General features: G+C 52.4%; 1 protein-coding gene across 2 annotated transcripts in view; it reads right to left on the reverse strand.

Annotated features, from left to right (window-relative positions):
- Nucleotides 1-4726: 4726 nt before the first annotated feature.
- The window catches only part of KMT5B (lysine methyltransferase 5B), a 62346-nt gene continuing 45077 nt past the window's right edge, over nucleotides 4727-21995 (reverse strand). For both annotated transcript variants that reach the window (XM_040971074.1, XM_040971075.1), the window contains 4 exons: nucleotides 21815-21834; nucleotides 21599-21735; nucleotides 15795-15991; nucleotides 4727-8684 (listed from right to left, as the gene is read on the reverse strand). In XM_040971074.1, the coding sequence (XP_040827008.1) occupies nucleotides 7204-8684; nucleotides 15795-15991; nucleotides 21599-21735; nucleotides 21815-21834 (1835 nt within the window). In that variant the 3' untranslated portion in view covers nucleotides 4727-7203. The remainder of the gene's footprint in view (nucleotides 8685-15794; nucleotides 15992-21598; nucleotides 21736-21814; nucleotides 21835-21995) is intronic.

Here is a 21995-nt window from a genome sequence, read left to right on the forward strand (position 1 = left end):
GAGGCAGACAATGCCTAAATAGATTACAGAAATCTCAGTGAGGGCCCAGCTCGGTGGCACAGTGGTTAAGGTCCTCACCTTGCATGCCCAGGATCCCATATGGGCGCCGGTTCTAATCCCAGCGGCCCCGCTTCCCATCCAGCTTCCTGCCTGTAGCCCGGGAAACCAGTTGAGGACGGCCCAAAGCTTTAGGACCCTGCACCCGCGTGGAAGACCTCCCGCGTGGGAGACCCGGAGGAGGCTCCTGGCTTCGGATCGGCATAGCATCGGCCGTTGCACTCACTTGGGGATTGAATCATCAGACAGAAGATCTTCCTCTCTGTCTCTCCTCTCTGTATATCCGCCTTTCCAATAAAAGAAAAATAAAAAAAATAAAAAAGAATATAAACAGAAATCTCAGTGGAGCTGCATTCAGGTGGTCGCAGAGACATCTGCCCGGCCCTGCCAAACAGCGGGAAGTTCCTTGCAGCCCTGCCTGCAATGGAGCAATACTCTTCACACTTTCCTGTCTTCCACACCCATCACACAGACCCCAGCAGAGAAAGAGACAAAGAACTCTCACCTACTGATTCAATCCCTAGATTTCCACAACAGCCAGAACTGGGCAGCACCAAATCTGGACCCCCCACCTCCACCCTGAAGCCAATCCCCACCAGGTTGCATGTTGATAGAAAGCTGGGTTTGGGACTAGACCTGGGGAGTGAGCCCAGGTGCTCCCAAATGGGATGCTGGGGTCTCAGCTACTGTCCGTGAAACACCTGCTCCAGAAGTTCTCCTCTGCTTTTTAAAACATCAATGCCCTTTGACACAAGGCCAAGGGCTGCTGGGCAGAAAGCGAGGCAAGGCTCAGGGCAGGGCACCCGCCCCCGGGCCCTCTGCTCTCCGTATCTAGCTGAAGCTGGACAGGCACAGTGGCCTGTCCTCTGCAGTCATGAAAGGCTGGAGTCCAAGGTCAGGTTGAGGGAATGTGGCCCTCCTCAACCCAGCTGACTCCGAGGCCTTTGGAAGCCACGTGGCCAATCGCCCTTTGCCTTACTTACCACTGTCTGACCCAGTGCCCTGGCGCCTCCGGAGTGGCCCCGGGGTGGTGCCGCCTGGTGTGGGGCATTGGTCACTTTGTCCCCTCCGCTTTTCTTTGCTCACTGACAGAGCCCACAGCTGTACCTTCTCTTACTTTCTTCTTTATTTATGTCTAATGATTTATATTTGTTTGAGACGCTGTTAGAGAGAGAGGAGAGACAAAGGGAGAGAGAGAGATGGTCCATCAGCTGGTTCACTTCCCAAAAGGCCATCATAGCTGGAGCTGAAATGAGCCAAGCTGAGCCAGGAGCCAGGAGATTCCTTTGGGTCTCCTATGTGAATTCAAGAATCTGGGTCCCAAGAATCTGGGCCATCTTCCGCTATCCTCCCAGTAGGGAGCTAGGTGGGAAATGGAGCAGTCAGGACATGAATTGGCACCCACCTGGGATCCTGGCACGTGCAAGGCAAGGATTTAACCACTGACTGAGCCATTGTGTCAGGCCTAGATTTCTTTGTTTGAAGGCAAGCTTTTTTTTTTAAAAAAAGATTTATTTTTATTATATTTTTATTGGAAAGGCAGATATACAGAGAGGAGAGACAGAGAGGAAGATCTTCCGTCCGATGATTCACTCCCCAGTGAGCACAACGGCCGTATGCCTGTCCGAAGCCAGGAGCCTCCTCCGGGTCTCCCACGCGGGTGCAGGGTCCCAAAGCTTTGGGCCGTCCTCCACTGCTTTCCCGGGCCACAGGCAGGGAGCTGGATGGGAAGTGGGGCTGCCGGGATTAGAACCGGCACCCATATGGGATCCTGGGCGTGCAAGGTGAGGACCTTAACCATTTGCACCACCGTGCCGGGCCCTGAAGGCAAGCTTAACAGAGAAAGGGAGACAGATTTTTCATTCATTGGTTAACTGCCCAAATGTGCTTGGCCAAGCTGAAGCCAAGAGCTAGGAGCTTCTTCCAGGTCTCCCACGCGGGTGCAGGGGCCCAAGCACTTTCAGGCGCCCTTCACCGCTTTCCCAGGCCATCAGAAGCGGAGCAGCCAGGATTCCAGCAAATGTTCACAGGAGAGGCTAGTGTTGCAGGTGCTGCCTTAACCTGCTGGATCACCACACTGGTCCCATTCTTGGGTTTTTTCTTTTTGAAGATTTATGTATGTGTTTGAAAGGCAGAGCTACACAGAGAGAGGAGGACAAACAAAAATTCCTTCCATCTGCTGATTCCTTTCCCAAATGGCCGCAGTAGCCAGGGCTAGGCTAAGCTAAAGCCAGGAGCCAGGAGCCAGGAGCGCCTCCCAGGTCTCCCACGTGGGTGGCTCCATGTGTGACATCATCTGCAGGTGCACTAACAGGAAGCTGGATGGGAACTGGAGCACCAGGGCCCAGCAAGGTGGCACAGTGGGTTAGGCTAGGCCTGCAATGCCAGCATCCTGTACGGTGCTCTCCTGGAGTCCTGTCTGAGCTGGAAGGGGTGAGGGAGGCGGGTGGGGGTGGAGTTACTGGCCTCTCTGCCCCTTGCTGAAGCTGCTGGCGTGGGCTGCACAAAGTTGAACGTTAACCTAGGGTGAATGATCTCAGCCAAACCAACACCCTTTATCACACAGCTGGTGGGGCCGCCTGCTGACTCAGACCCCATGAGTTGTTGCCTGGCACTGCCTATGCGGGCGGGCACTGTGGGGGTGGGCTCCAGCCACCTTGCCTAGCAGCTCCAGTCTTGGCCTGACTGCTGGTCCACCACCATCTTCTGTTGGCTGGAGGTTCCCTGGCAAGTCATTGTCCCTGTCCCCGCGTGTGCAGTAAGCATCCTAGCCCTGCCAGCTCTGCCTCCCAGGGAGGGAAGGAGAGAGGGAACAGAGGGGTAGGCCTGGGCTGGGGCTGGTTTGCTCAGGTGAAGACAGGAATGGCCTTCTGGGCTTTGGAGCTAAGAGTTCAGGAGGGAATTAAACACCAGTGTTGAGTCTCCACTGCAGGCAGGCTGGTACACACAAGCAGCATCTTCCACAGGTTTGGAGGGGAGAGCCTGCCATGTTAGGAGGTGATGGCGATTGACCAGGCCTGGGGATGCCAGAACAAAACAATTGCCTGTAAAGTGGGTACACCCATCACACAGTCTCACCAGGACCCCAGGCTGGGCTCCGCCCACCACCCTCCTTCCAAACCTCCCAGACTGGCTCAACACCCCTTGCAGAAATCACCCTCCAGGACTGGGCTAGGCTGCTTCCCCAGATCAGTAAGCATGGAGCTGGATTGGAACTGGAGCAGCTGGGGCTTGAACACACATATGGGATGCAGTGCTGCAGACTCGCAGATGTCTTCCTGCTCTCCACCAGCTGGCCACACAGCTGTGCTCTTTAGGACAACCACACTTCTCCCTGGCAGGGCTAATTGCCTGTCCTTCACTTACATGGTGTCAAGCTACCATGGGCAATGAGGCTGGGTGCTCGTGCCAGGCAGCAGGGAAGCCTGGCCTCTCCAGCTGTCGCTGTGCACCCAGAGGCCAGACGGAGGCCGTGCCGTCTCAGGCTGTACCAACACGCAGTTTCCTCTTCACTTGCCTGGCGCCCTGTATTTGACCAGCGGGTGTGGGCAAACCCACTTATCTGCACTGTGAGCCTTAAGCAAACTTCTCCCAGGCCCTAGGAACTGCCTAAGAGCCGGTGATACCTGTGGTCGTCCTGGGGAGATGCTTAGGGAACAAGACTTGCAGAATTGCTCTGGTGGAGTTGGACTATGCGCTCGGTGGCTGGCTCTGGCACCTGCCATAGCCAGGTGATCTCAAGCACACCGCCTCAGCCCCTTAGGTGGTTGGACAGACCTCATTGCACCGACTCAGGATGCTCACCTGTTCGCCGTCTCAGTCCCTGGGGCAGAGTCCCTCCCTTCCTCTGCTTCCGACCCAGCTCCCTGCTACTCGCAGCATTCTGTGGGGGTGAAGGAATGGGGGAAGTAACGGCTTTCCTCCTTGGGTTCTTGCTCACATGTGGGAGAACAGGCTGGAGCTCCAGGCTTTGCCCAGGCCTGACTGCTGCACTCATTTGCGGGGTGAACCCTAACAGCAAATGGGGAAACCATATTACAGCTGTGGTGCAGACCTGCCTGTTCAGGGACCACAGCTGGGGTGTCTGGGTATAGTCAGTTGAGTTCTGCTTGCCCTTAATGCAACAGTCCCAGCAGGATGGGTTCTGCCCAAAGAAAAATTCTACCCTCCACCCAAGGAAACTCAGGAATCTGACAGGCAGACACAGGATGCAGTCAGGCCTGCTTCTCACACCTGAGCTGTCTTCCTTTACAGGGGGCCCGTAAACCTAGTGATGGATAGAAGCAAAGGACAAGACAAGGAAGGGGTGAGGCCGCTGCCTCTAGCCCGGCCATTCAAATGCCTGCCCGCCAAGCCTGATGCTCCTTCTGGACTCATACCCTCTTTTGGGGTCTGGTACCGCAGCAGAGCAGGCCAAGCAGTGGCTTGTGAGGCTGGTAGCCAGGTCCGAGCACAGGCTCCACTCCCGACTGCTCTATTCCCTAACCTTCTGCTGCCACGCTGGAGCTCCTGGTGCCAGGCTTCCGCCTGAGGTCCCAGAGGGGAGGGTTTGCTTGCCCTCTCCTGGCAAGATGGGCGGCATCAGGTGATGCCTGTGAAGTTTGGAGAACTCGCGGGGAAGGCCTGCTGTGCCCCTTAACTCTCACACAGTGTACACCGGCCACACCAATTTAATTTCCGAATTTATTAAAATGATTAACCTCAATACTGCAGGTGCATGTACAAAATAGTTGTAAAAAATGTTTTTAATGAAACGTTAAAGAACTTACCTCAAATGCTCAAAAAGTCCTTTTTCATTCTTTCAGTACAAGGAATACATTGTATCTCAAAAGTATTACAACTCAGCAAAAACAATTTAAAACAGTAATTTGAAAAATGATTGAAAGTTGAATACTTTACAGATTATTTCTATGATCATGTCTAACTCTTTACAACGTCAAAATCTTCACTGATCATTGCATAAGCTCAAGCTCAGAAAGTTTTATTGAACCCAACCTCTTCCAAACTGCTCAACAGTGTGGATTTCACAGTCCGCGTGGGGAAGTCACACAGCAGATGGCGGGCAGGTGCGAGGCCCCCGCCACTAAGAACGGAAATGAGGTTTCCCTAGAGGGTGTCCACCGCGGCCGGAGACGGCGCTTTCGACCCCAAGGCCACTGCTCTGCAACCACGGGAAGGTCAGCCTTGCAAGACGGAGGCCACGGAAACACTACAACAAACGTCATGAATAAGTTACGGATATTAGAAATGGAGAAAATTGGGAAATGGGTTGTTTTTTTTCCTCAAGACTCAACAATTCCTGAAACGGCTTTTGTTGCTCTCCCAGCAGTTGCAGGGTTAAGTCTCTGAGCCTGCGGCTGTGGCCATGGCCACCGTGGGAGAGGGACAGCCCGCTGCCCTCCGGCTTGGTGTGGGCTCACTTCTAGGCAGAAAGCCCGGCCTGTAAAGTGCTCCAGGGCTGCCCTCCCTCATGGGGTGACCTCCAGGCCAGGGCAAGGGGTGCCTGAGTGTGGGGGGCTGCCTCTACCGCGCGACCCGGAGTGAATACCTGAGGAATCTTGCACCTTGACCGCCAGGGAGGCTGCAAAGGCACTCCTTCGGGCACACAGGGGCAGAACAATCTTGCAAAAATGTTTCTGAATCTTAGACTTTGTTTGGAGCCTGCCAACACAGCCAGCTCCAAGGAAGGTTCCCCTCCCCAGGTGGCCAGCAGCCATCAGTGAGCTCCAACGCTGGACCCCAGGGTGCTGCCCACGGCCCCTGTGGGTGACCGGCCAAGGTCTCTGATGAAGGCGGTGCACCTAGAGTTCATGCCTGCATGTCCAGGCGATCAGGAGAGCCACTGGTGTCCAACCTTCTCTACAGATTCATGTTCCCAAATTCTTTATCCAAGGATTTGTAAAATAAAGCCAGAGATACGAGAGCTGGGTGTTGAACACAAGTAGTAGCCAAAATTTGCTCATTAAGTTACTTAAAATTTCTCAAAGTGCTTCAAAAAAACAAACAAAACCAAAACCCACAAATCTGACTCTTCTTTTTGTCTGATAAGACAGTAAAAAAAAGTTGATATTTTCATAATAAACTAACATAAGCCAGGAACTCCCACTGATGCAGTGCTTAAAACTATATATATTTATAATTTCCTATTTTATTGGCATGAATATTTCTAAACTTAAAAACCTTCCTGGTAAGTTCTTTTAATTTCTTATGACAAAAATTTCTCACAACACACAAATATTTACAACATATACATTGTTTTCACTTCTTTACATTGAATTTCAGACAAACATTTTTATAGGTTACCACAGAACAAAAGCTGTGACTTATGGTTTTATTTCATAAACTATTATAAGTTAAAGTGAATAGATTTTTTTTTTAATATTCCTTGTAGCATTTTACAAGTGCAACAGAAAACTCAAAGAACCAAATCAAGACAGCTGTAGTTCATTAGGTCAATGTTGCTTGTTGTCACATTGTTCACAGCAAATTTTTGAAAAAATAAGCACCAATCATTCTTGCCAAGAACAATTTTATCTAAAAGGATTGAAAAGTGTTAAATACAAGGTCTTTAATTTACATGACAAGCAATAAATACGCTGCATTGAAACTCATCCCAGCACACTGCGTGTGGTCAGGTAAGTTGTCCTGTGGGTAATTCGTTTTCTTTTTTGGTTTTTAAAGAAATCAATGACTTCTAACCAATGGCTTGCTACACTAACAAAGGGGCCCCCCCAAACAGTGTGAAACTGACCAGACTCCAACCAGGAAACCCAGAAGCCCCGGTCACTGCTGGTGATCGAGCATACGCTAGAAAGCCTACTATGATTTAAGTTACTGTTTAGTCATATAGCACAGTCAGCGGACGCTCTTAAAAGAAAAAAAATTGTGTAGCCACATTATTGTTTCCAATGTCCTGTGCGGAAAGTTGCTGTCACTGTACAATTTTGCTTGAGCCTTTATTTTACACTGGGGCTTTCCCACCCATTCAGAATTGCACATAGAAGGCTTTTGAAAAAGTACGGAAAATGTGCGCAGCTCCGAGCTGGCCAGGGCCGGCCCGCTGCACATCCTCCAGGGTGACGGAGCCCGCGGCTGGGATGTCTACCTCTTCAGGGTCGTCACCCTGGTCACGCTCAGACCAGCAGCTCACGCGTTTAGCCTTAAAGACTGATCCTCCCTTCTCCTCGAGGAAATGTCAATATCTATCGAGTCTTTCCCGACTATGAGCCTCAAGCGCTTGGCTGGCGGCAGAGGGATGAAGTCGTCTTCAAACTCCTCCTCCTCCTCGTCCTCTTCCTCGGCGCAGGAGGAGGAGTCGTCCTCAGTGCTCTCGTCCTCGCACTGGCTGTAGTCGTCCACCTCCACGCGGGGGTCCAGCAGGGACAGGGGGTCGCTGCAGCACAGCCCGTTCTCATGCAGCCCCTCCGCGTAGGGCCCCTTGCCGTCTTCGTCCCGCTTCAGCTGGATCTTGAGCTTTGTCGAACTGCTGCCGGACCCCGAGCTGAAGCCGTTGTTGAGCTTGGCCACGTAGAGGTTGCTGTCCTTGTCGTGGTCCTTGCTCAGCTTGATGCTGAGCTTAGAGGCGCTCACTGCGTCGCCCTCCTGCTCGGCCACCTTGCTGCTGCTGTCGTGGCGCCGGCGCAGAGTCAGCTTGGGGATGCCGGAGCTGTCCTCCAGCACCAGCTGTGCGTCGTACCGCGTGGCCCGCCTCCTCTTCTTGCTCTTGGCAGTTCTGAAGCTGTCTTTGACTTTGAAGCTGTCTGCTGTGACAACCGGGCAGCTGGCTGGTGGGGAGGCGCAGGCCGTGTGACTCGCAGGCACGCCAGCGGGGCCGTTGAACTCGCCCTGCTCGGGCCGTGGCTCCGCTGGAGCCAGGGGCACACTGTCGCTGTCAGGGGGACTGTGCACGGGAGGGGACTCCTCAGCACTTCCCGACGGTCTCACTAGCTTCCCCTGCCGCGACTTTCTTTTGGATGGGCTGTCAGGGTTCCCGTGACACCTGGCTTCGCCCTCTGGTGCCATGTCAGGAGCTGGTTCTTCTTGTGGCACCCCGGGTGGCTCTGCCGGCTGCTCGGCACAGTCTGCCTGAGGCTTGGCCTCACTACTGGCACAGCTGTCCAGTGGGCTTGGTTCCGACTTGCTGTCCGAGGCCTCCTTCAGACTGGTCCTCGTCCGCACCGACCGCCTGGTCGTGTAGGCGCAGGGCGAGCCTTCCCCCTGCGTGCCAGCACCTCTCCCAGGACTTGGTCTGTGCTCCCGTGCCGCGTGCCTGGTCAAGCACCCGCTGGCACCTGTCACCTCTGCTGGTCCCTCTGGCTCCTTTTCTTTTTTAATGGGCAAATTTTTATACAGAACGACTTTGGGCTCTTTAAGTACTAGGTCGCCCACCTCAAGCTTTCTCGAAGTGTTCTTCTGCTCCAGCCGCTTGCAGGGATTTCTTAGTTTGATCTTTGACAGTAAAGGCCTGGCGGGTTTCTTCAGTCTCTTTGGTGCCCTGGAATCACTGCCGGGGGTCAGCTTCGATGAGGTAGTACTGGGAGGAGCTGGAATTCTCGACGCCGACTGCCTGGTCAACGCTCTGCTCTTGCTGCTCGTTTTTACACCGACTGAAGATTTTCGTGTAGAAGCTACAAGGTTTAAAAAAGGAAGAATGAATGAAAAATAGCCTTGCTAACACAAAACAGGCTCAACCAATCCATACCCAAATCCAGAAAACAAGTGATGCCCAGGGGCCTGAGGGCTGCGCCCTGGGCTCGGCCACACGGGGCACCCTGCCTCGCGGGCTGTGACCGAGTGCAGCCTGGGCCTGCGCCGTCTGAGGCGTCCTCTCCAGCCCAGGGGGCCAGTCTAACCAAGCACTCCTCCTGGTCCACTGTGTTCCCACACTGAGCCAAGTTAAGTCAAAACCATCTTTTTTTTTCTTTACCAACTTCTCTTAAAAATTCTCTTAATTATGTTTGTAAAATTCATGACTTGTCAATACTGAGTAAGCACATTATTTGGCTAGTAGCACACAACAAAAATACATTATCAATGGGCTGTATGAGGGAAAATTGACCACAATGGTTCCAAGGCAGCGCTTCCGGCCAGAGCCGTGGAGCAATGCTGAAGGAGAGCATGCGCAGCGCCAGCGTTAGCGCCGAGGAGCCGGGGGAATTCACGCCGGCATTCCTACGCCAGTGTCTGGCAGAGCACGGGACGACCCCGGGACTTCTCAGGGGAGACCTAAGTGCAGCTCTGGCTCCTGGGTCTCACTGGCCCAGTTCTGTCAGTGCAGATATCTGTGGAGTGAACCAGCAAACAGACATGTTGCTTTTCTAAATAAAATCTTACTTAAAAAAACAAAGCAAAACAAAACAACAACAAAAAAAAACCCCAAACAGTCTTAAGCAGTACCTAACCAATAAAACTACTTTCAAAAGTTCACAGAAGGGGCCTGGCATGGCAGCCTGTCCCAACTGCCCCACCTCCCGTCCAGCTCCCTGCTAGCCGCCTGGGAGGGCAGTGGAAGATGGCCCAAAGCCTTGGGACCCTGCACCCACGTGGGATTGGCTCAGCTCTGGCCACGTGAGGCTCCTTGGGGGTGAGCCAGGGGATCTTTTTCTGTATCTCCTCTCTTTAAATCTGCCTTCCCAATAAAAAAATAAACCCTTAAAAAAAAGTTCATGGAAAATGGCATTAGAAAAACAGAGGCCAATGCTATGGTGTAGGAGGAAAATCTTTCTCATCACTTTGAGTATCAAACAGATCTTTTTTAATATTATTAATTGTTTGAAAGAATTAAAGAGATCTTCCATTTGTTGGTTCATTCCCCAGATGTCTGCCAAAACCGGGCAAGTCCAAAGCTAGGAGCCAAGGAAGGGTACAAGGCCTTAAGCACTTGGGCCACTGTCTGCTGCCTTCCCAGGCAGGGCGCTGGGTAAGAAATGAAGCTGCTAGCATTTGAACCGGTGCCCATGTGGAATGCTAGCATGACAGGCAGTAGCTTTATCTGCTACTCCGCAGTGTTGTCCCCTAAATAAATGCTTAAAAAACTTTCTTGGGGGGGGGCCACAGTGTGTTGGCTCCATTACTACTCCACTTCCAAGTGCCAGCATCCCATACGGGTAACAGTTTGTGCCCTTGTTTTTGGCTTGGGAAAGCAGCAGAGGACGGCCCAAAGCCTTGGGATTCTGTACCTGTGTGGGAGACCCAGAGGAGGCTCCTGGCTCCTGGCTTTGCATCAGCTCACCTCTGGTCATTGTGGCCATTTGGGGAGTAAGGCAGCAGATGGAAGACCTTTCTGTTTCTCTTTTCTCTGTAAATCTGTCTTTTTAATAAAATAAATTATTTTGGTGCGAAATTAAAAAAAATTCATGGTTTCTCGTATTGTGCATTCTGCCTGCATTTTCTGAAGTCTGCAGGGTCACCCCCGACAGATGAGCAGCACTGCCGTTCCTTTAGTTCTGAGAACCAGCGAGCTGGGGGGGTGGGGCAAAGAGGGGCCTGTCCACTCATGTGAGCTGTGGTCAGGTGCCCTGTCACCGCACTGATTGCCTGACAGCAACCGCCACTCTGGGCAGTCACACACTCCCAGCTCAGGGACAGCCAGTGGCAGTGACAGGCAGGCCAAGGCTTCTCAGGGCTGTTTCACTCAGGCTGCAGGTAGCCTCTGACTGGATTGCTCGTTGGATTCTGTTCTGGGATGTTCTTGATGGAGTCCTACACAAGACGATTCCACAGTTGACTTAGTCCCCTCACCCTTCAAGCTCCTCCTTCCTCAAAGCACCTCTTAACAACAATTCACCAGGGGATTGTGATAACCAAACCCAAGAGGCCCAGCTCACGACTATCTGCTCACCCAAGTGCAGACTGGGACCCCACAAACAGTTTGCTGCTGTGGCATGCCCAAGGGTTGTCGGGGCTACCGCCACTGCTTCTGTGCACTGGGCAGGTGAGTTACCCTTCATTATCCCTGACACACACGCGAAGCTCCCAGGAACCGATGGCTGTTTGTAGACTGGCTCACATCTGGCTTCACCCACACCAGCAGCATCTGCACAAGACCTACTTCCACGTGGTGCTGTCCTCAAGACAGCAGCTTGGTTCAGGAAGCACAGGAGTGAATCTGGATGCTATCTGGGCCAGAGTGTTGTTTTCTTGGGAACTGGATTGCAAAGGCCCCCCGTGAGCGAGGAGTTTTGCGCTTACAAATGCCTTCAGAGGCTCCAAGGATTGGGGTGGATTACACCCAGCGGTGCTCTGCTCAGTCACCAGAGGGCCAGGACTACGTTCAGTGTCGGTGCATCTAGGGTCCACCAACCCCTTCCACGTGACAGTCTTTGCCCCACTCTGCTGCCCGAGGCAGCTCTCCTTCACCTCATGGTCAGCACTCGCCTCCTGAGATGTATACACACTTCCTGGGTAATAGCATGCCCCACCCCCTGTCCTACAGCTGTCCCATGACAAGCTGATAGTTCACCCTGAGCAATGCCCTGGCTTGGTTTTCCCCTAAAGCGCTCACCCACTACCTAGGGTCAGACAGCTCCTCCTCCTAGTGTTCCACGCAGAACACCAACCTCCACACACTGGGGCAGGAGACAGGCGTACCCACAGCTCCACCGGGCCCTGCTGCTGGAGCCCCACCCTGAATGGCACAGCTCCCTCAGGGACTATTCTTACAATTCTTCCATCAGCCAGTAACCTGCCTGGTACACGTGTCGGCCTCACGATCTAAGGATAAACCCCGAGCTGATTAGGGTTCCAACCTCCCTTCTCACTTTGCCCTGCAGTCACATCCCTGTTCAAAGTCCTGCGAATGTCAGTCAGCGCCTCGAGCCTCCTGGCTTCGCACAACACCCACCCCTCCGGGAGGCCTCCCTGCGTGACTGACAGGATGGGGTGTCCTCTCTATGTAGCTTCGTGGCGGCCATCTCCTTATCAGCACTTAGGGTACTTGAGTGGTGAGTCTCATGTGACTGGATCCCAACCTATGCCCTGCCTACCCCAGCTCTGCCCAAAGGTTTGGTGCTGACGGCAGTGACCGACGGACAGGACAGGCTGCCTCTGTGAGTCTGCATTCCCGAAGAAGCACGAACGGGCCACGTGTGTCACTGCATCTTGTTTCAATGGAGATCTGACTTACAAGGTGCATTCAGTATGCTTCTACTGTCTCACCCTAGGCCAGTCAAAGGCATGCTGGGGGCCCAATGTCAAAACAGAAGCTCAGGAAGCCTAGGCAGGAGACATGCCGATGAGAGCGAGTCCAGGTGCTCTCCCGGGAGGGCAAGCCTGAAGGAGGCAGTGACCACAAGGGCAGACACACAAGACCACAAGACAGTCAGGCCTTGGCTCCTGTCTGAGCATGCCCACACTGTGGGGCTCCATGCCCTTGGGGCCAACTTAGGACAGTCAGTCCAAGAGCAGCGCACCCCCTCTTAGCAACTGCAGCAGACGCCATACGCCGAGGCCGTGCCAAGGGCCAGGGCATCTCTCTCTCTCCATCCCGCGAGCACCCAAGCGGAATGCTGTTACAGCAATGTGCCAGTGCAGCTTGCCTGAACCAGCATTCCACCTGCTGAGCTGGAAGACTGGATTTGAACTTAGGCCTGTGGCTCAAGACTCCCACTTAAAAAACTTTTTTTTAATTTTAATTGGAGAGAGAGAGAGGAAGATCTTCTATCTGATGATTCATTCCCCAAGTGCCCGCAGTGGCCAGAGCTGAGCTGAGCTGAAACCAAGAGCCTGGATCCTCCTCCTGGTCTCCCATGTGGGTGCAGGGTCCCAAGGCCTTGGGACATCCTCGACTGCTTTCCCAGGCCACAAGCAGAGAACTGGATGGGAAGCGGGGTTGCCGGGATTTGAACCGGTGCCCAAATGGGATCCCGGCTCATGCAAGGCAAGGACTTCATCCGCTAGGTACCGCGCTGGGCCCAAGACTCCCATTTTTAATCACCCTGTGTGCAGTGTATAAGGTAAACCATAGAGCAAATGGGTACTGCCAGGAGCCCCCACGAGGACAGGGTGGCAGGCCACAGGGCGGCTCGGAAGCCGTCCTTGGCACTTGGGCTGCTCTGGAAATGCTCACCCCACCTCTGCATGAACCAAGAATCACGGGGCCACATACAGCCCTGCACCAGATCGCAGGGTGCCCTGGTCAGACTAACCACCTCAGGCCAGGAGTGTCTCAGGCTTACTGATGAGGCTGACAGACTGGCAGGGGCTACAGCGACAGTGTGTGGGAAGGACATGGGGGCAGCCTAAGCGCTCAGTAGCAAGGTGCAGGACCCACACTTAGCACAGGGGCACCTCCACTAAGATCAGCTCCTTCCAGGGCATCCTGGCTGCTCCACTTCCCAACCAGCTCCCTGCTTGTGGCATGGGAAAGCAGTCGAGGACTGCCAAAGCCTTGGGACTCTGCACCCACGTGGGAGACCCGGAAGAAGCTCCTGGTTGTGCACTGGTTCAGGTAAAGCCACTGTGGACAATTGTTTGGAGAGTGAGATGATGCTCCCATCCACACACGTGGCTCTGGAGAGCCTTGGGTTTACAACTTTAACTGCAGGAGCAGCCTAGTCAACAAGTCACAAGGGGGAGGCTGCGGGACAAAGACGAGCAGCCACTGAGGCAGAAGCCCCTGTGTTGCACATGGGATGTCCACCGGCCTCGGGAAGAGCCTATTAAAACACTTCCTTTCAAGTAGGTAGGACGACAGGCCCTGTGTGATAGCCTAGTGGCTAAATCTTTGCCTTGCATGTGCTGGGATCCCATCTGGGCACTGGTTCGTGTTCCGGCTGCTCCATTTCCTTCCTAGCTCCCTGCTTGTGGCCTGGGAAAGCAGTAGAGGATGGCCCAAGGCCTTAGGACCCTGAATCTGTGTATGAGACCTGGAAGAAGCTTCTGGCTTCAGACTGGCTCAGTTCTGGCTGCTGCAGCCACTTGGGGAGTGAACCAGTGGACGGAAGATCTTTCCGTTTCTCCTTCTCTTTTTAAATCTGCATTTCCAATAAAATTAAAATAAAATCTTAAAAAAAAAAAAGGGTAGGAGGTATTATAGCAGAACAGTCTAAAAGAATACCTAAGGACTAGAGAAAATTCTTGGGAACGTAGTTTGGTGTACAGTGGCCCTGGGTCTGTTTGGAGTGCTGTCTCGCCTGTCCCCTCTGTCCACGATGTGGTCATACCAACTCTTGGTTCCCCCTCATCACGCCGCATAAGGACAATTAGAATCAAACAAGCTCCCCGCAACAGCAGGGCATGCTGGGAAGTGCTTTCTATGCTGGAATGCTGAGTCCCCCTGCACACAGGTCCCTAGCCCCTCTAACAGGGACAAAGTGGCATGTCAGGTACCACACTGCAGCTCAGCCACAGGCTCCCAGTCGAAAGACCCGAGGCTGGCATTTCCTTGTGTATCTATAAGAACAGGGTGTTGACAAGTGTTTGGTCTACCAATAATACTCCCCAGAAGGTTACATTAGTACATGCAACTTTTTTCAAAAGTGGTGTATCAAGTTCAGTACCCACACATTAGTAATAAAATCAACACCACGAAAATATGAAACCCGGCTCTCCCACCATGCATCCCTCCATGCGGCAGCTCTGGCATTGTGCCCATGTAGGGAAGGCAGCATAGGGATTGCTTCCTGGAGGCAGCTACGAAAAGGACTTCCCATGTGTCCAGCTTCCCCAAGGGCCAGACTCAGGAAACAGGTGATCAGGGCTCTGCAGCTATGAGAAGAGCCCATGGTCAGCAGGGAATGATGGACTCCTCCTGGTTGACTTTGCACTTCAGCTAAGATGAGCAGGCCGATTCAGGAACTCTTGGTAGTGTCACTCATCCCTGCAGGGACACAGGATTTCCTGGGGGGAACGGACACCTGTGGTGGGTAAAGCACCCCTGAAGGCAGTGGTCAGCACTAGACAGTGCTCCGAGTCTGAGCAGACTACTGTGTTGTGCCATGGGCAGACCGAGGGCATCCCCGAGCTGAACCCTCCAGCTCTGTCAGAGCCCGGTCAGACGGAACAGCCCAATGTCGTGGGCACAAGTGCAGCAATGAGGGTCGCTCTCTTGAAGACCTGGGGCACCTAGCACGTGCAGCATTTCAGAACTGCATGAGCATGGCACTTGGCCCTGTCTGGGTTTTCTTTTCTTTGTTCACCATTTCTGGAGCTGCTACTTCCTCTCGCCCACAGCCCGACAGGAGCTCAAAGCCTGCTTCCTCCTCCACCATTTCTAACACAGTGACTACCGCCATGACCCAGTCACATTGCCAAGTTGGCTAACTGGTAATTCGGTAAACGGGGTCAGTTCATTTCCAAAGAGGTTAGAAAGTAGTTACTCCCAAATCCGTCACGTTTTCTTGGCAGTGTCTGCACAGTGGGCACACGCGAGGTGCCAGGATGCTCCCCAGTCCTTGGTCCTCTGGCAGGGCTTAATGACAGTATTACGGGGCCACTTACACTCTAAAAATTTTCCCTCAAATTTATGACCTGGGAATATATGATGGAGAATTCTGTGTGAAGATGCCAAATATCCAGTCAAACAGTCTACAGAATTTTACACTGAACTTGGAGGTGGGACACAGTTACTTCTAGAACTTTGCTGTGCAAAGTGGTATTCATGAGTCCCAATTTCTCTCAATACTTAAAAGTTCAAAACCATTGACATGCTTTTGGAAGCAATCTGTGTGAAAATATTTTTAAAAAATATTTAAAAATATTTAAAAACCAGAAATGCTGATCCAACCTCCCTTACTTACTTGCATTGTTTTTTTCCTGAGTGGTGTCTGCATCAGTGTTAGAGCCCACAGATTGGCTGTCTGAGTTTTTGCTGCTGTCCCCTAACTTTTTAAGCCTATTTAAACGCTTATCTGTTTCTCTGAGTCCGTATTTGCTATTGATAACAGGAGCAGGCGCAGGCAGTCCCACTCTGGATTTAAAAGCACCAGTTCCCCGTCTGAAAGAGAAAATGGGACAGGTTAGACCGGCAGGGAATGCGTACTGACAGCACCCTGCTCCGGGCAGGCGTGTCCACTTCACGCCCACAGAATCAACTTGAAAACACAGCCCTTAATACAACAGCTTCTTAGCACCACTGCCCATCAGCTCTCAATGACCTAGGACTACGAGAAATTTGACTGGAGCCTGTACAATTTCACAGGTAGATTAAAAAAAAATTCTTCATTAAAAAAAGTACTTGTCAAAACAAGTTTAAAATGTAGTTATATCTATTGGGGCTGGCATTGTGCAGTGGTAGGTAAAACTACCATCCTGCAAAGGCAGCATCCCATGTGGGCACTGGTTCCTGTCTTGGTTGCTCCATTGGGAAAGATGGTGGCTCTGGTCTTGGGCCTCTGCCACCTACACGGGGGACCTGGAAGCAGCTCTAGGGTCCTGGCTTTGAGCTGGCCACAGTGACCATTTAGGCGAGTAAAGCAGTAGACGCATGATCCCTCCCAAACTGCTTCTGCTGTCAGTACTGGGTGGGGATCTGGCCTGGTGGTTAAGGTGCCTGTTCTCAACAGTGCAGTTCCTGAGTGCTCAGGCAAGCCCCTGCCGCCACGTGGCAACCCTGACTGAGGCCACAGCTTCAGTTCAGCCCAGCCAAACAAACCAGCATGAGACTCCCTGTTTCTCAAAAACAAAAACACACCACCACCACAAAAATAAAAAAATAACAACTGTGTGTTACATTCCAGTTTAAGACTTATTTTATTTTTATTGGAAAGTCAGATATAAAGAGAGAAGGAGAGACAGAGAGGAAGAGTTTCCATCTGCTGACTCACTCCCCAAGCTGCTGCAACAGATGGAACTGCGCCGATCTGAAGCCAGGAGCCAGGAGCCTCTTCTCTGGGTCTCCCATGTGGGTGTAGGGTCCCAAGCTTTATGTTGTCCTCCATTGCTTTCCCAGGCCACAAGCAGAGAGCTGGATGGGAAGTGGGGCTTCCAAGATTAGATCTGGCACCCATATGGGATCCTGGAGCGTGCAAGGTGAGGACTTTATCTGCTAGGCTACCACACCAGGCCCTGTGCTCTGCACAATTTATTGTCACTGATACTGGAAACTAGGGACTAACTAAGAAATGCACTTTCCGTAAATGAACGTTAGAGCAAGCACAGGGATGAGCCACCGTGTGGGAGGCCCACATTCCCCTCTGAGAACGCTGGTGCAGCACAGGCTGCTCTGCTCGCAACAAAGCTCCCTGCCGGCACGCTTGGGGAACCGAGAGCAGCTCAGCCGTCTGAGCTCCTGCAGCCCACGTGGAAGGATGGACAGGAATCTCTGCCTCCTGGCTTCAGCTTGGCCCACACCCAGCTCCTGCAGTCATTTGGGGAGAGAACCAGCAGGGTAAGAATCCCTTTTTGTCTGTCACTCTGCCTTTCAAATAAAGAAAACCTAAAAAATGAATAAAAAATCGAATTGAGATTCTGTTTAAAAAGGTGAGGACAGAGGCTGCACTGTGGCATAGTGAGTAAAGCTGTTGTCTGTAGTGCATTCGGTCTGGAATCCAGGTCATTCCACTCCTGACCCAGCTCCCTGTTCATGTGCCCAGCAAAGCAGAACATGGCCACTTGGGAGAGAATGGGAAGGAGCTCCTGGCTCCTGGCTCCTGGCTCCTGGCTCCTGGCTCTGGCCTGGGCCCGCTCTGGATGTTGTGGCCATCTGGAGCGCGGACACAAGCAGATAGACAATCTCTCTTTCTGCCTCTCTAACTGCGTTTTAAACAAATCAATCTTTTAAGAATAAATAAAAAAAAAAAAAGGTTGAATTTTATTTCTGTAACAATGGAAATGGTTCTTCTAATGTCTCTGAAATGCGTGCGAATTAGCAGTGATGTTAAATGGCAAACATGTACTACACGCACCCTTGGGGTGGGGTTCTGGCCTACTGCTTGAGGGTTGAGTACCACCTGGCTCCTGGCCCAGCTCCCAGCTGCTGACTACTCTAGAGGCAGCGGCCACAGTGCACGCAGCTGGGTCCTGCCGCCCCGCCCGACGCCTCACTGGACCATGGCCCCTGCAGCGTGCGCTCAGCAGCTCAGCCAGCACCCACACCAGTGCTCTGATGCGGGCCTTACAGGCACTAGCCTGACCCACAGTGTAACAACACTTCAACCAGCTCAAAAAACAGAAGCCATGAACAGTCTGTAAAATAATCAGAGGAAGAATTAATATTTTAATGATTTTAGCAATTTACAACCAAGACCACAGTTCCTTTTTATTTTTTTGGTCCGTCATCACATTTGATCCTCCCAGCTTTGTCAAGGGAAATGTGAGCACATCCTAATTACTGCCACCCAGGAACTGCACAGGGCAGTGGCGGCCCAGGAGCCCCTCAGCTCTGAGGCAGGCCCCGGCACTCGCACGGGGCAGTGGCGGCCCAGGAGCCCCTCGGCTCTGAGGCAGGCCCCGGCACTCGCACGGGGCAGTGGCGGCCCAGGAGCCCCTCGGCTCTGAGGCAGGCCCCGGCATTCGCACGGGGCAGTGGTGGCCCAGGAGCCCCTCGGCTCTGAGGCAGGCCCCGGCACTCGCACGGGGCAGTGGCGGCCCAGGAGCCCCCGGCTCTGAGGCAGGCCCCGGCACTCGCACGGGGCAGTGGCGGCCCAGGAGCCCCCGGCTCTGAGGCAGGCCCCAGCACTCCCGGCGCGACCACCAGAGATGGTGTGGTGCTGGTCTTCCTTCTCCTATATGCACACTGGGCCTGAGACAGGGAACTGCTCACTTCACTCCCGACAAACTGCTGCACGTGCTGCTCTGCCTGCTCTCACGCTGGGTCACCATCAACTGTGCTATAGGCAGGAACGAAGAACACACACAGGGCCACAGTGGTGGCACAGAACGGAAAACTCCAGCACCCAACAGGGTGCCAGGCTGAGAACCAGCTGCCTCATTTCCAACCCAGTTTCCAACTTTAGTATATGGAAAACCAGCGGAGGGTCATATAAGGCCTTGGGCCCTGCACCCATCTGGGAGACCCAGAGGCAGCCCCTGGCTCCTGGCTTTGGCCTGGCCCAGCCCTGGCCACTGTGATCACTTGCAGAGAGAAGCAGCACATGGAGGATTTCTGTCTCTCCCTTAACATAAACAATTGTTAAACATGTCTACACAGCGAACCTTTAAATCAGACCACTCGGTCTAGCACAGCCATGTTGCTGCAGCCCGTCCAGCTCGCTCATGTTGGCACTCTGGCCCATCTAACAGCGACAAACAGGCTGCGCAGGGAAGGACGCTGCCCCAAGAGCGCGAGGACACAGGCACTCAAGCCGATGCAGGGGCCTGAGTGAGTACGTACACAACCCAAGTCATTCCGTTTATTCGCTCCTCTGCAGAATCCGCAGCATGCAGGGACCATGCCAGGTGTTATGTGTGTTGTTTTACGGCAGTAAATGTTCTAAAGGGAGAGCGACCAGAACTCACAGCAGTTACACAGCAAGCATGTGTGTGCCATGTGTGCAGCTCCACATGCCTTACGTATCAATCTCATCAAGTAGTTTCTAATATTATCCCCACTTCACAGAAAACAGGTAAGAAATCTGCTCATCATCACAGAGCTGATGAGATGAGAGTCTTGGCATTCCAACTCAGGCAGTCTGACTCCAGGTAACAGGCACTTAAGCTGTTACATTAAATTTTCTCTATGAAATACTTTTGAGGGCCTGGCAGTGTGGCCTAGGGGCTAAAATCCTCGCCTTGAACGTGCTGTTTCTAATCCCAGCAGCTCCACTTCCCATCCAGCTCCCTGCTTGTGGCCTGGGAACGCAGTGGAGGACGGCCCAAAGCCTTGGGACTCTGCACCCACATGGGAGACCTGGAGGAAGTTCCTGGCTCCTGTTTCCGGATTGGCGCAGCACCAGCTGTTGCAGTCACTTGGGGAGTGAATCATCGGACGGAAGATCTTCCTTTCTGTCTCGCCTCCTCTCTGTATTTCTGACTTTGCAATAAAAATAAATAAATCTTAAAAAACAAAATGGTTTTGCAGAATTACTGAACTATAACTAAAGCTACTTCATGGATTAGCTCCTCCTGGGGTGCCAGTGCTGTGGCATATCAGAGAAAGCTGCTGTCTGTAGTATTAGCATCCCATATGGATGTCTGTTCGAGTCCCAGGTGCTCTATTTCTGATTCCACTCCTTGCTAATGTACCTGGGAGAGCAGTAAAGGAAAGCCCAAGCTCTTGGGCTTCTGCACCCACGTGGGAGATCCGAGAGAAGCTCTTGGCTCCTGACTTCGGATTGGCTCAGTTGCAGCCACTGAAGTCATTTGGGGAGTGAACCAGCAGATGGGAGACCTCTGTCTCTCTCCCCCTCTCTGTAACACTGCCTGCCAAATAAATAAACAAATCTATAAAAAGAAAGTAAAAGTTCTGTTTGTAGACTGGCCTAAGATCTAATCAACATTTAAATGTGTTTTCAAAAATAAACACGAATTTCATGCCCTCACACTCAAAGCGAACATTCAGCCAGGTGAGTCTTCTGCCACCCTTCCCTAGCAAGAGGCCAACGGCCAGAAGCAGTGAGGTGGCGCCATGCCTCTGCCTTCTCCCACTGCTACCCAGGAAGGAGGGAAACACTGCCTGGGTCTCCTGTCCCCAAGGTTGCTTGTCAGTCAGGTACTTCCAGAGGAGCCACACCCACTCAAGCAGTCTCGAGTTGAGGACGCTGGCATTAGGCTGAGGGCCCAGACACTTTTGCGCACACTGGGCAGTGATGAGGACTGAATGAGCTCGGAAGGGAACAAGGTGCGCCAAACAAGGCTGCCTTTCTTCTGTTGTCTGTGCTGCTTGCCCACGCGTCTCCTTGCAGTCCCTGTCTGCAAGAGCTCAGAAAGCTTCCTCCACAGAGGCTCTCCTGGAGAGTCCCCTAAGGAGCCCCAGCAGCCAAGGTGGGCCTGAGACTTCCTGGGAGCACCTGGACTCCTCAGCAGGAACACACAAACATCCGAACAAAGCAAGAGAAGGCACAGCCCAGTGACTTCCAAGACTGTGCAGTTTTCCAGGACTATCCGTGAAGAACGTGGTTGGCCAGCTTGAGCGGAAGCTCATTTTGGTATGATGTCTGTGTATGTCTGTGGGCAAGCACCCTTTTTCATTTACTTTCATTTTTTTTTTTTTAAAAGAGACAGAGATCTTCTACCTGTTGGTTCATTCCAGAAAAGCCTGCAATGGCTACGGTCTGGCTGGCCCAAGTCAAGAGCCCAGGATTGCATCTGGGTTTCATGTGTGTGCCAGAGATCCCAACCCTGGAGCCACCATCTGCCCCTCCCTGATTTGCACCTTAGTGGGAAGCCGGGCCAGGAGCTGGGTCAGCCGGGACTGGAGCCAGGCGCTCTGACACAGGACGTGACCATCCTCAGAACTGACTTCGCCCAGTGCCAACCCCAATCCTGCCATGATGACATGTTCTGACCACTCACCACACCAGGACTTCCCTGAACAGCTGCATCACATCTCACTTTGTGTATATATGTTTTAGTAGGTATTCTGCTGAGAGCAGGAAAGAAATGTGTTGATGTCTGTAATCAACAGGTAGCTAAAACAACATTAGAAAAAGCTAAAAAATCTTACCTTTCACAAGTGTAACACTCGCAGAATTCATTGTTTTCTCCAAAAAACCCATCTCCATAATAACAGGAAATTTCTTCTCCGGGTTCAATGTCTCGAAGTGCCTTCACACACGCTGTGTCCCGACCAGTTGACACAAACTGAAATGAAAGGAACTCTTAAGAAGCTCATACCTGAGGCAGAAACAAAATTCTTGAGATAATCTGTTGGTATGCTTACCTTACAGTTAGGTCGGCAATCTGAAAAATGTCCAAAAGATAAAGTCAATTAACTGTTGATAAGATCTGAAACACGAACAATTACAGAAATCTGAAATAAACTTTCCAGTTCACTTTACAAGTTCAGACGGTAGTTCAGGTCTCAGGTTAAACAATGAGTTTGTGAAAAAACAATTCCTATT

The sequence above is a fragment of the Ochotona curzoniae genome, unplaced genomic scaffold, assembly GCF_017591425.1.
Source record: "Ochotona curzoniae isolate NIBS_2020 unplaced genomic scaffold, NIBS_Ocur_1.0 scaffold_4937, whole genome shotgun sequence".
In the NCBI taxonomy this organism is placed as follows: Eukaryota; Metazoa; Chordata; class Mammalia; order Lagomorpha; family Ochotonidae; genus Ochotona; species Ochotona curzoniae.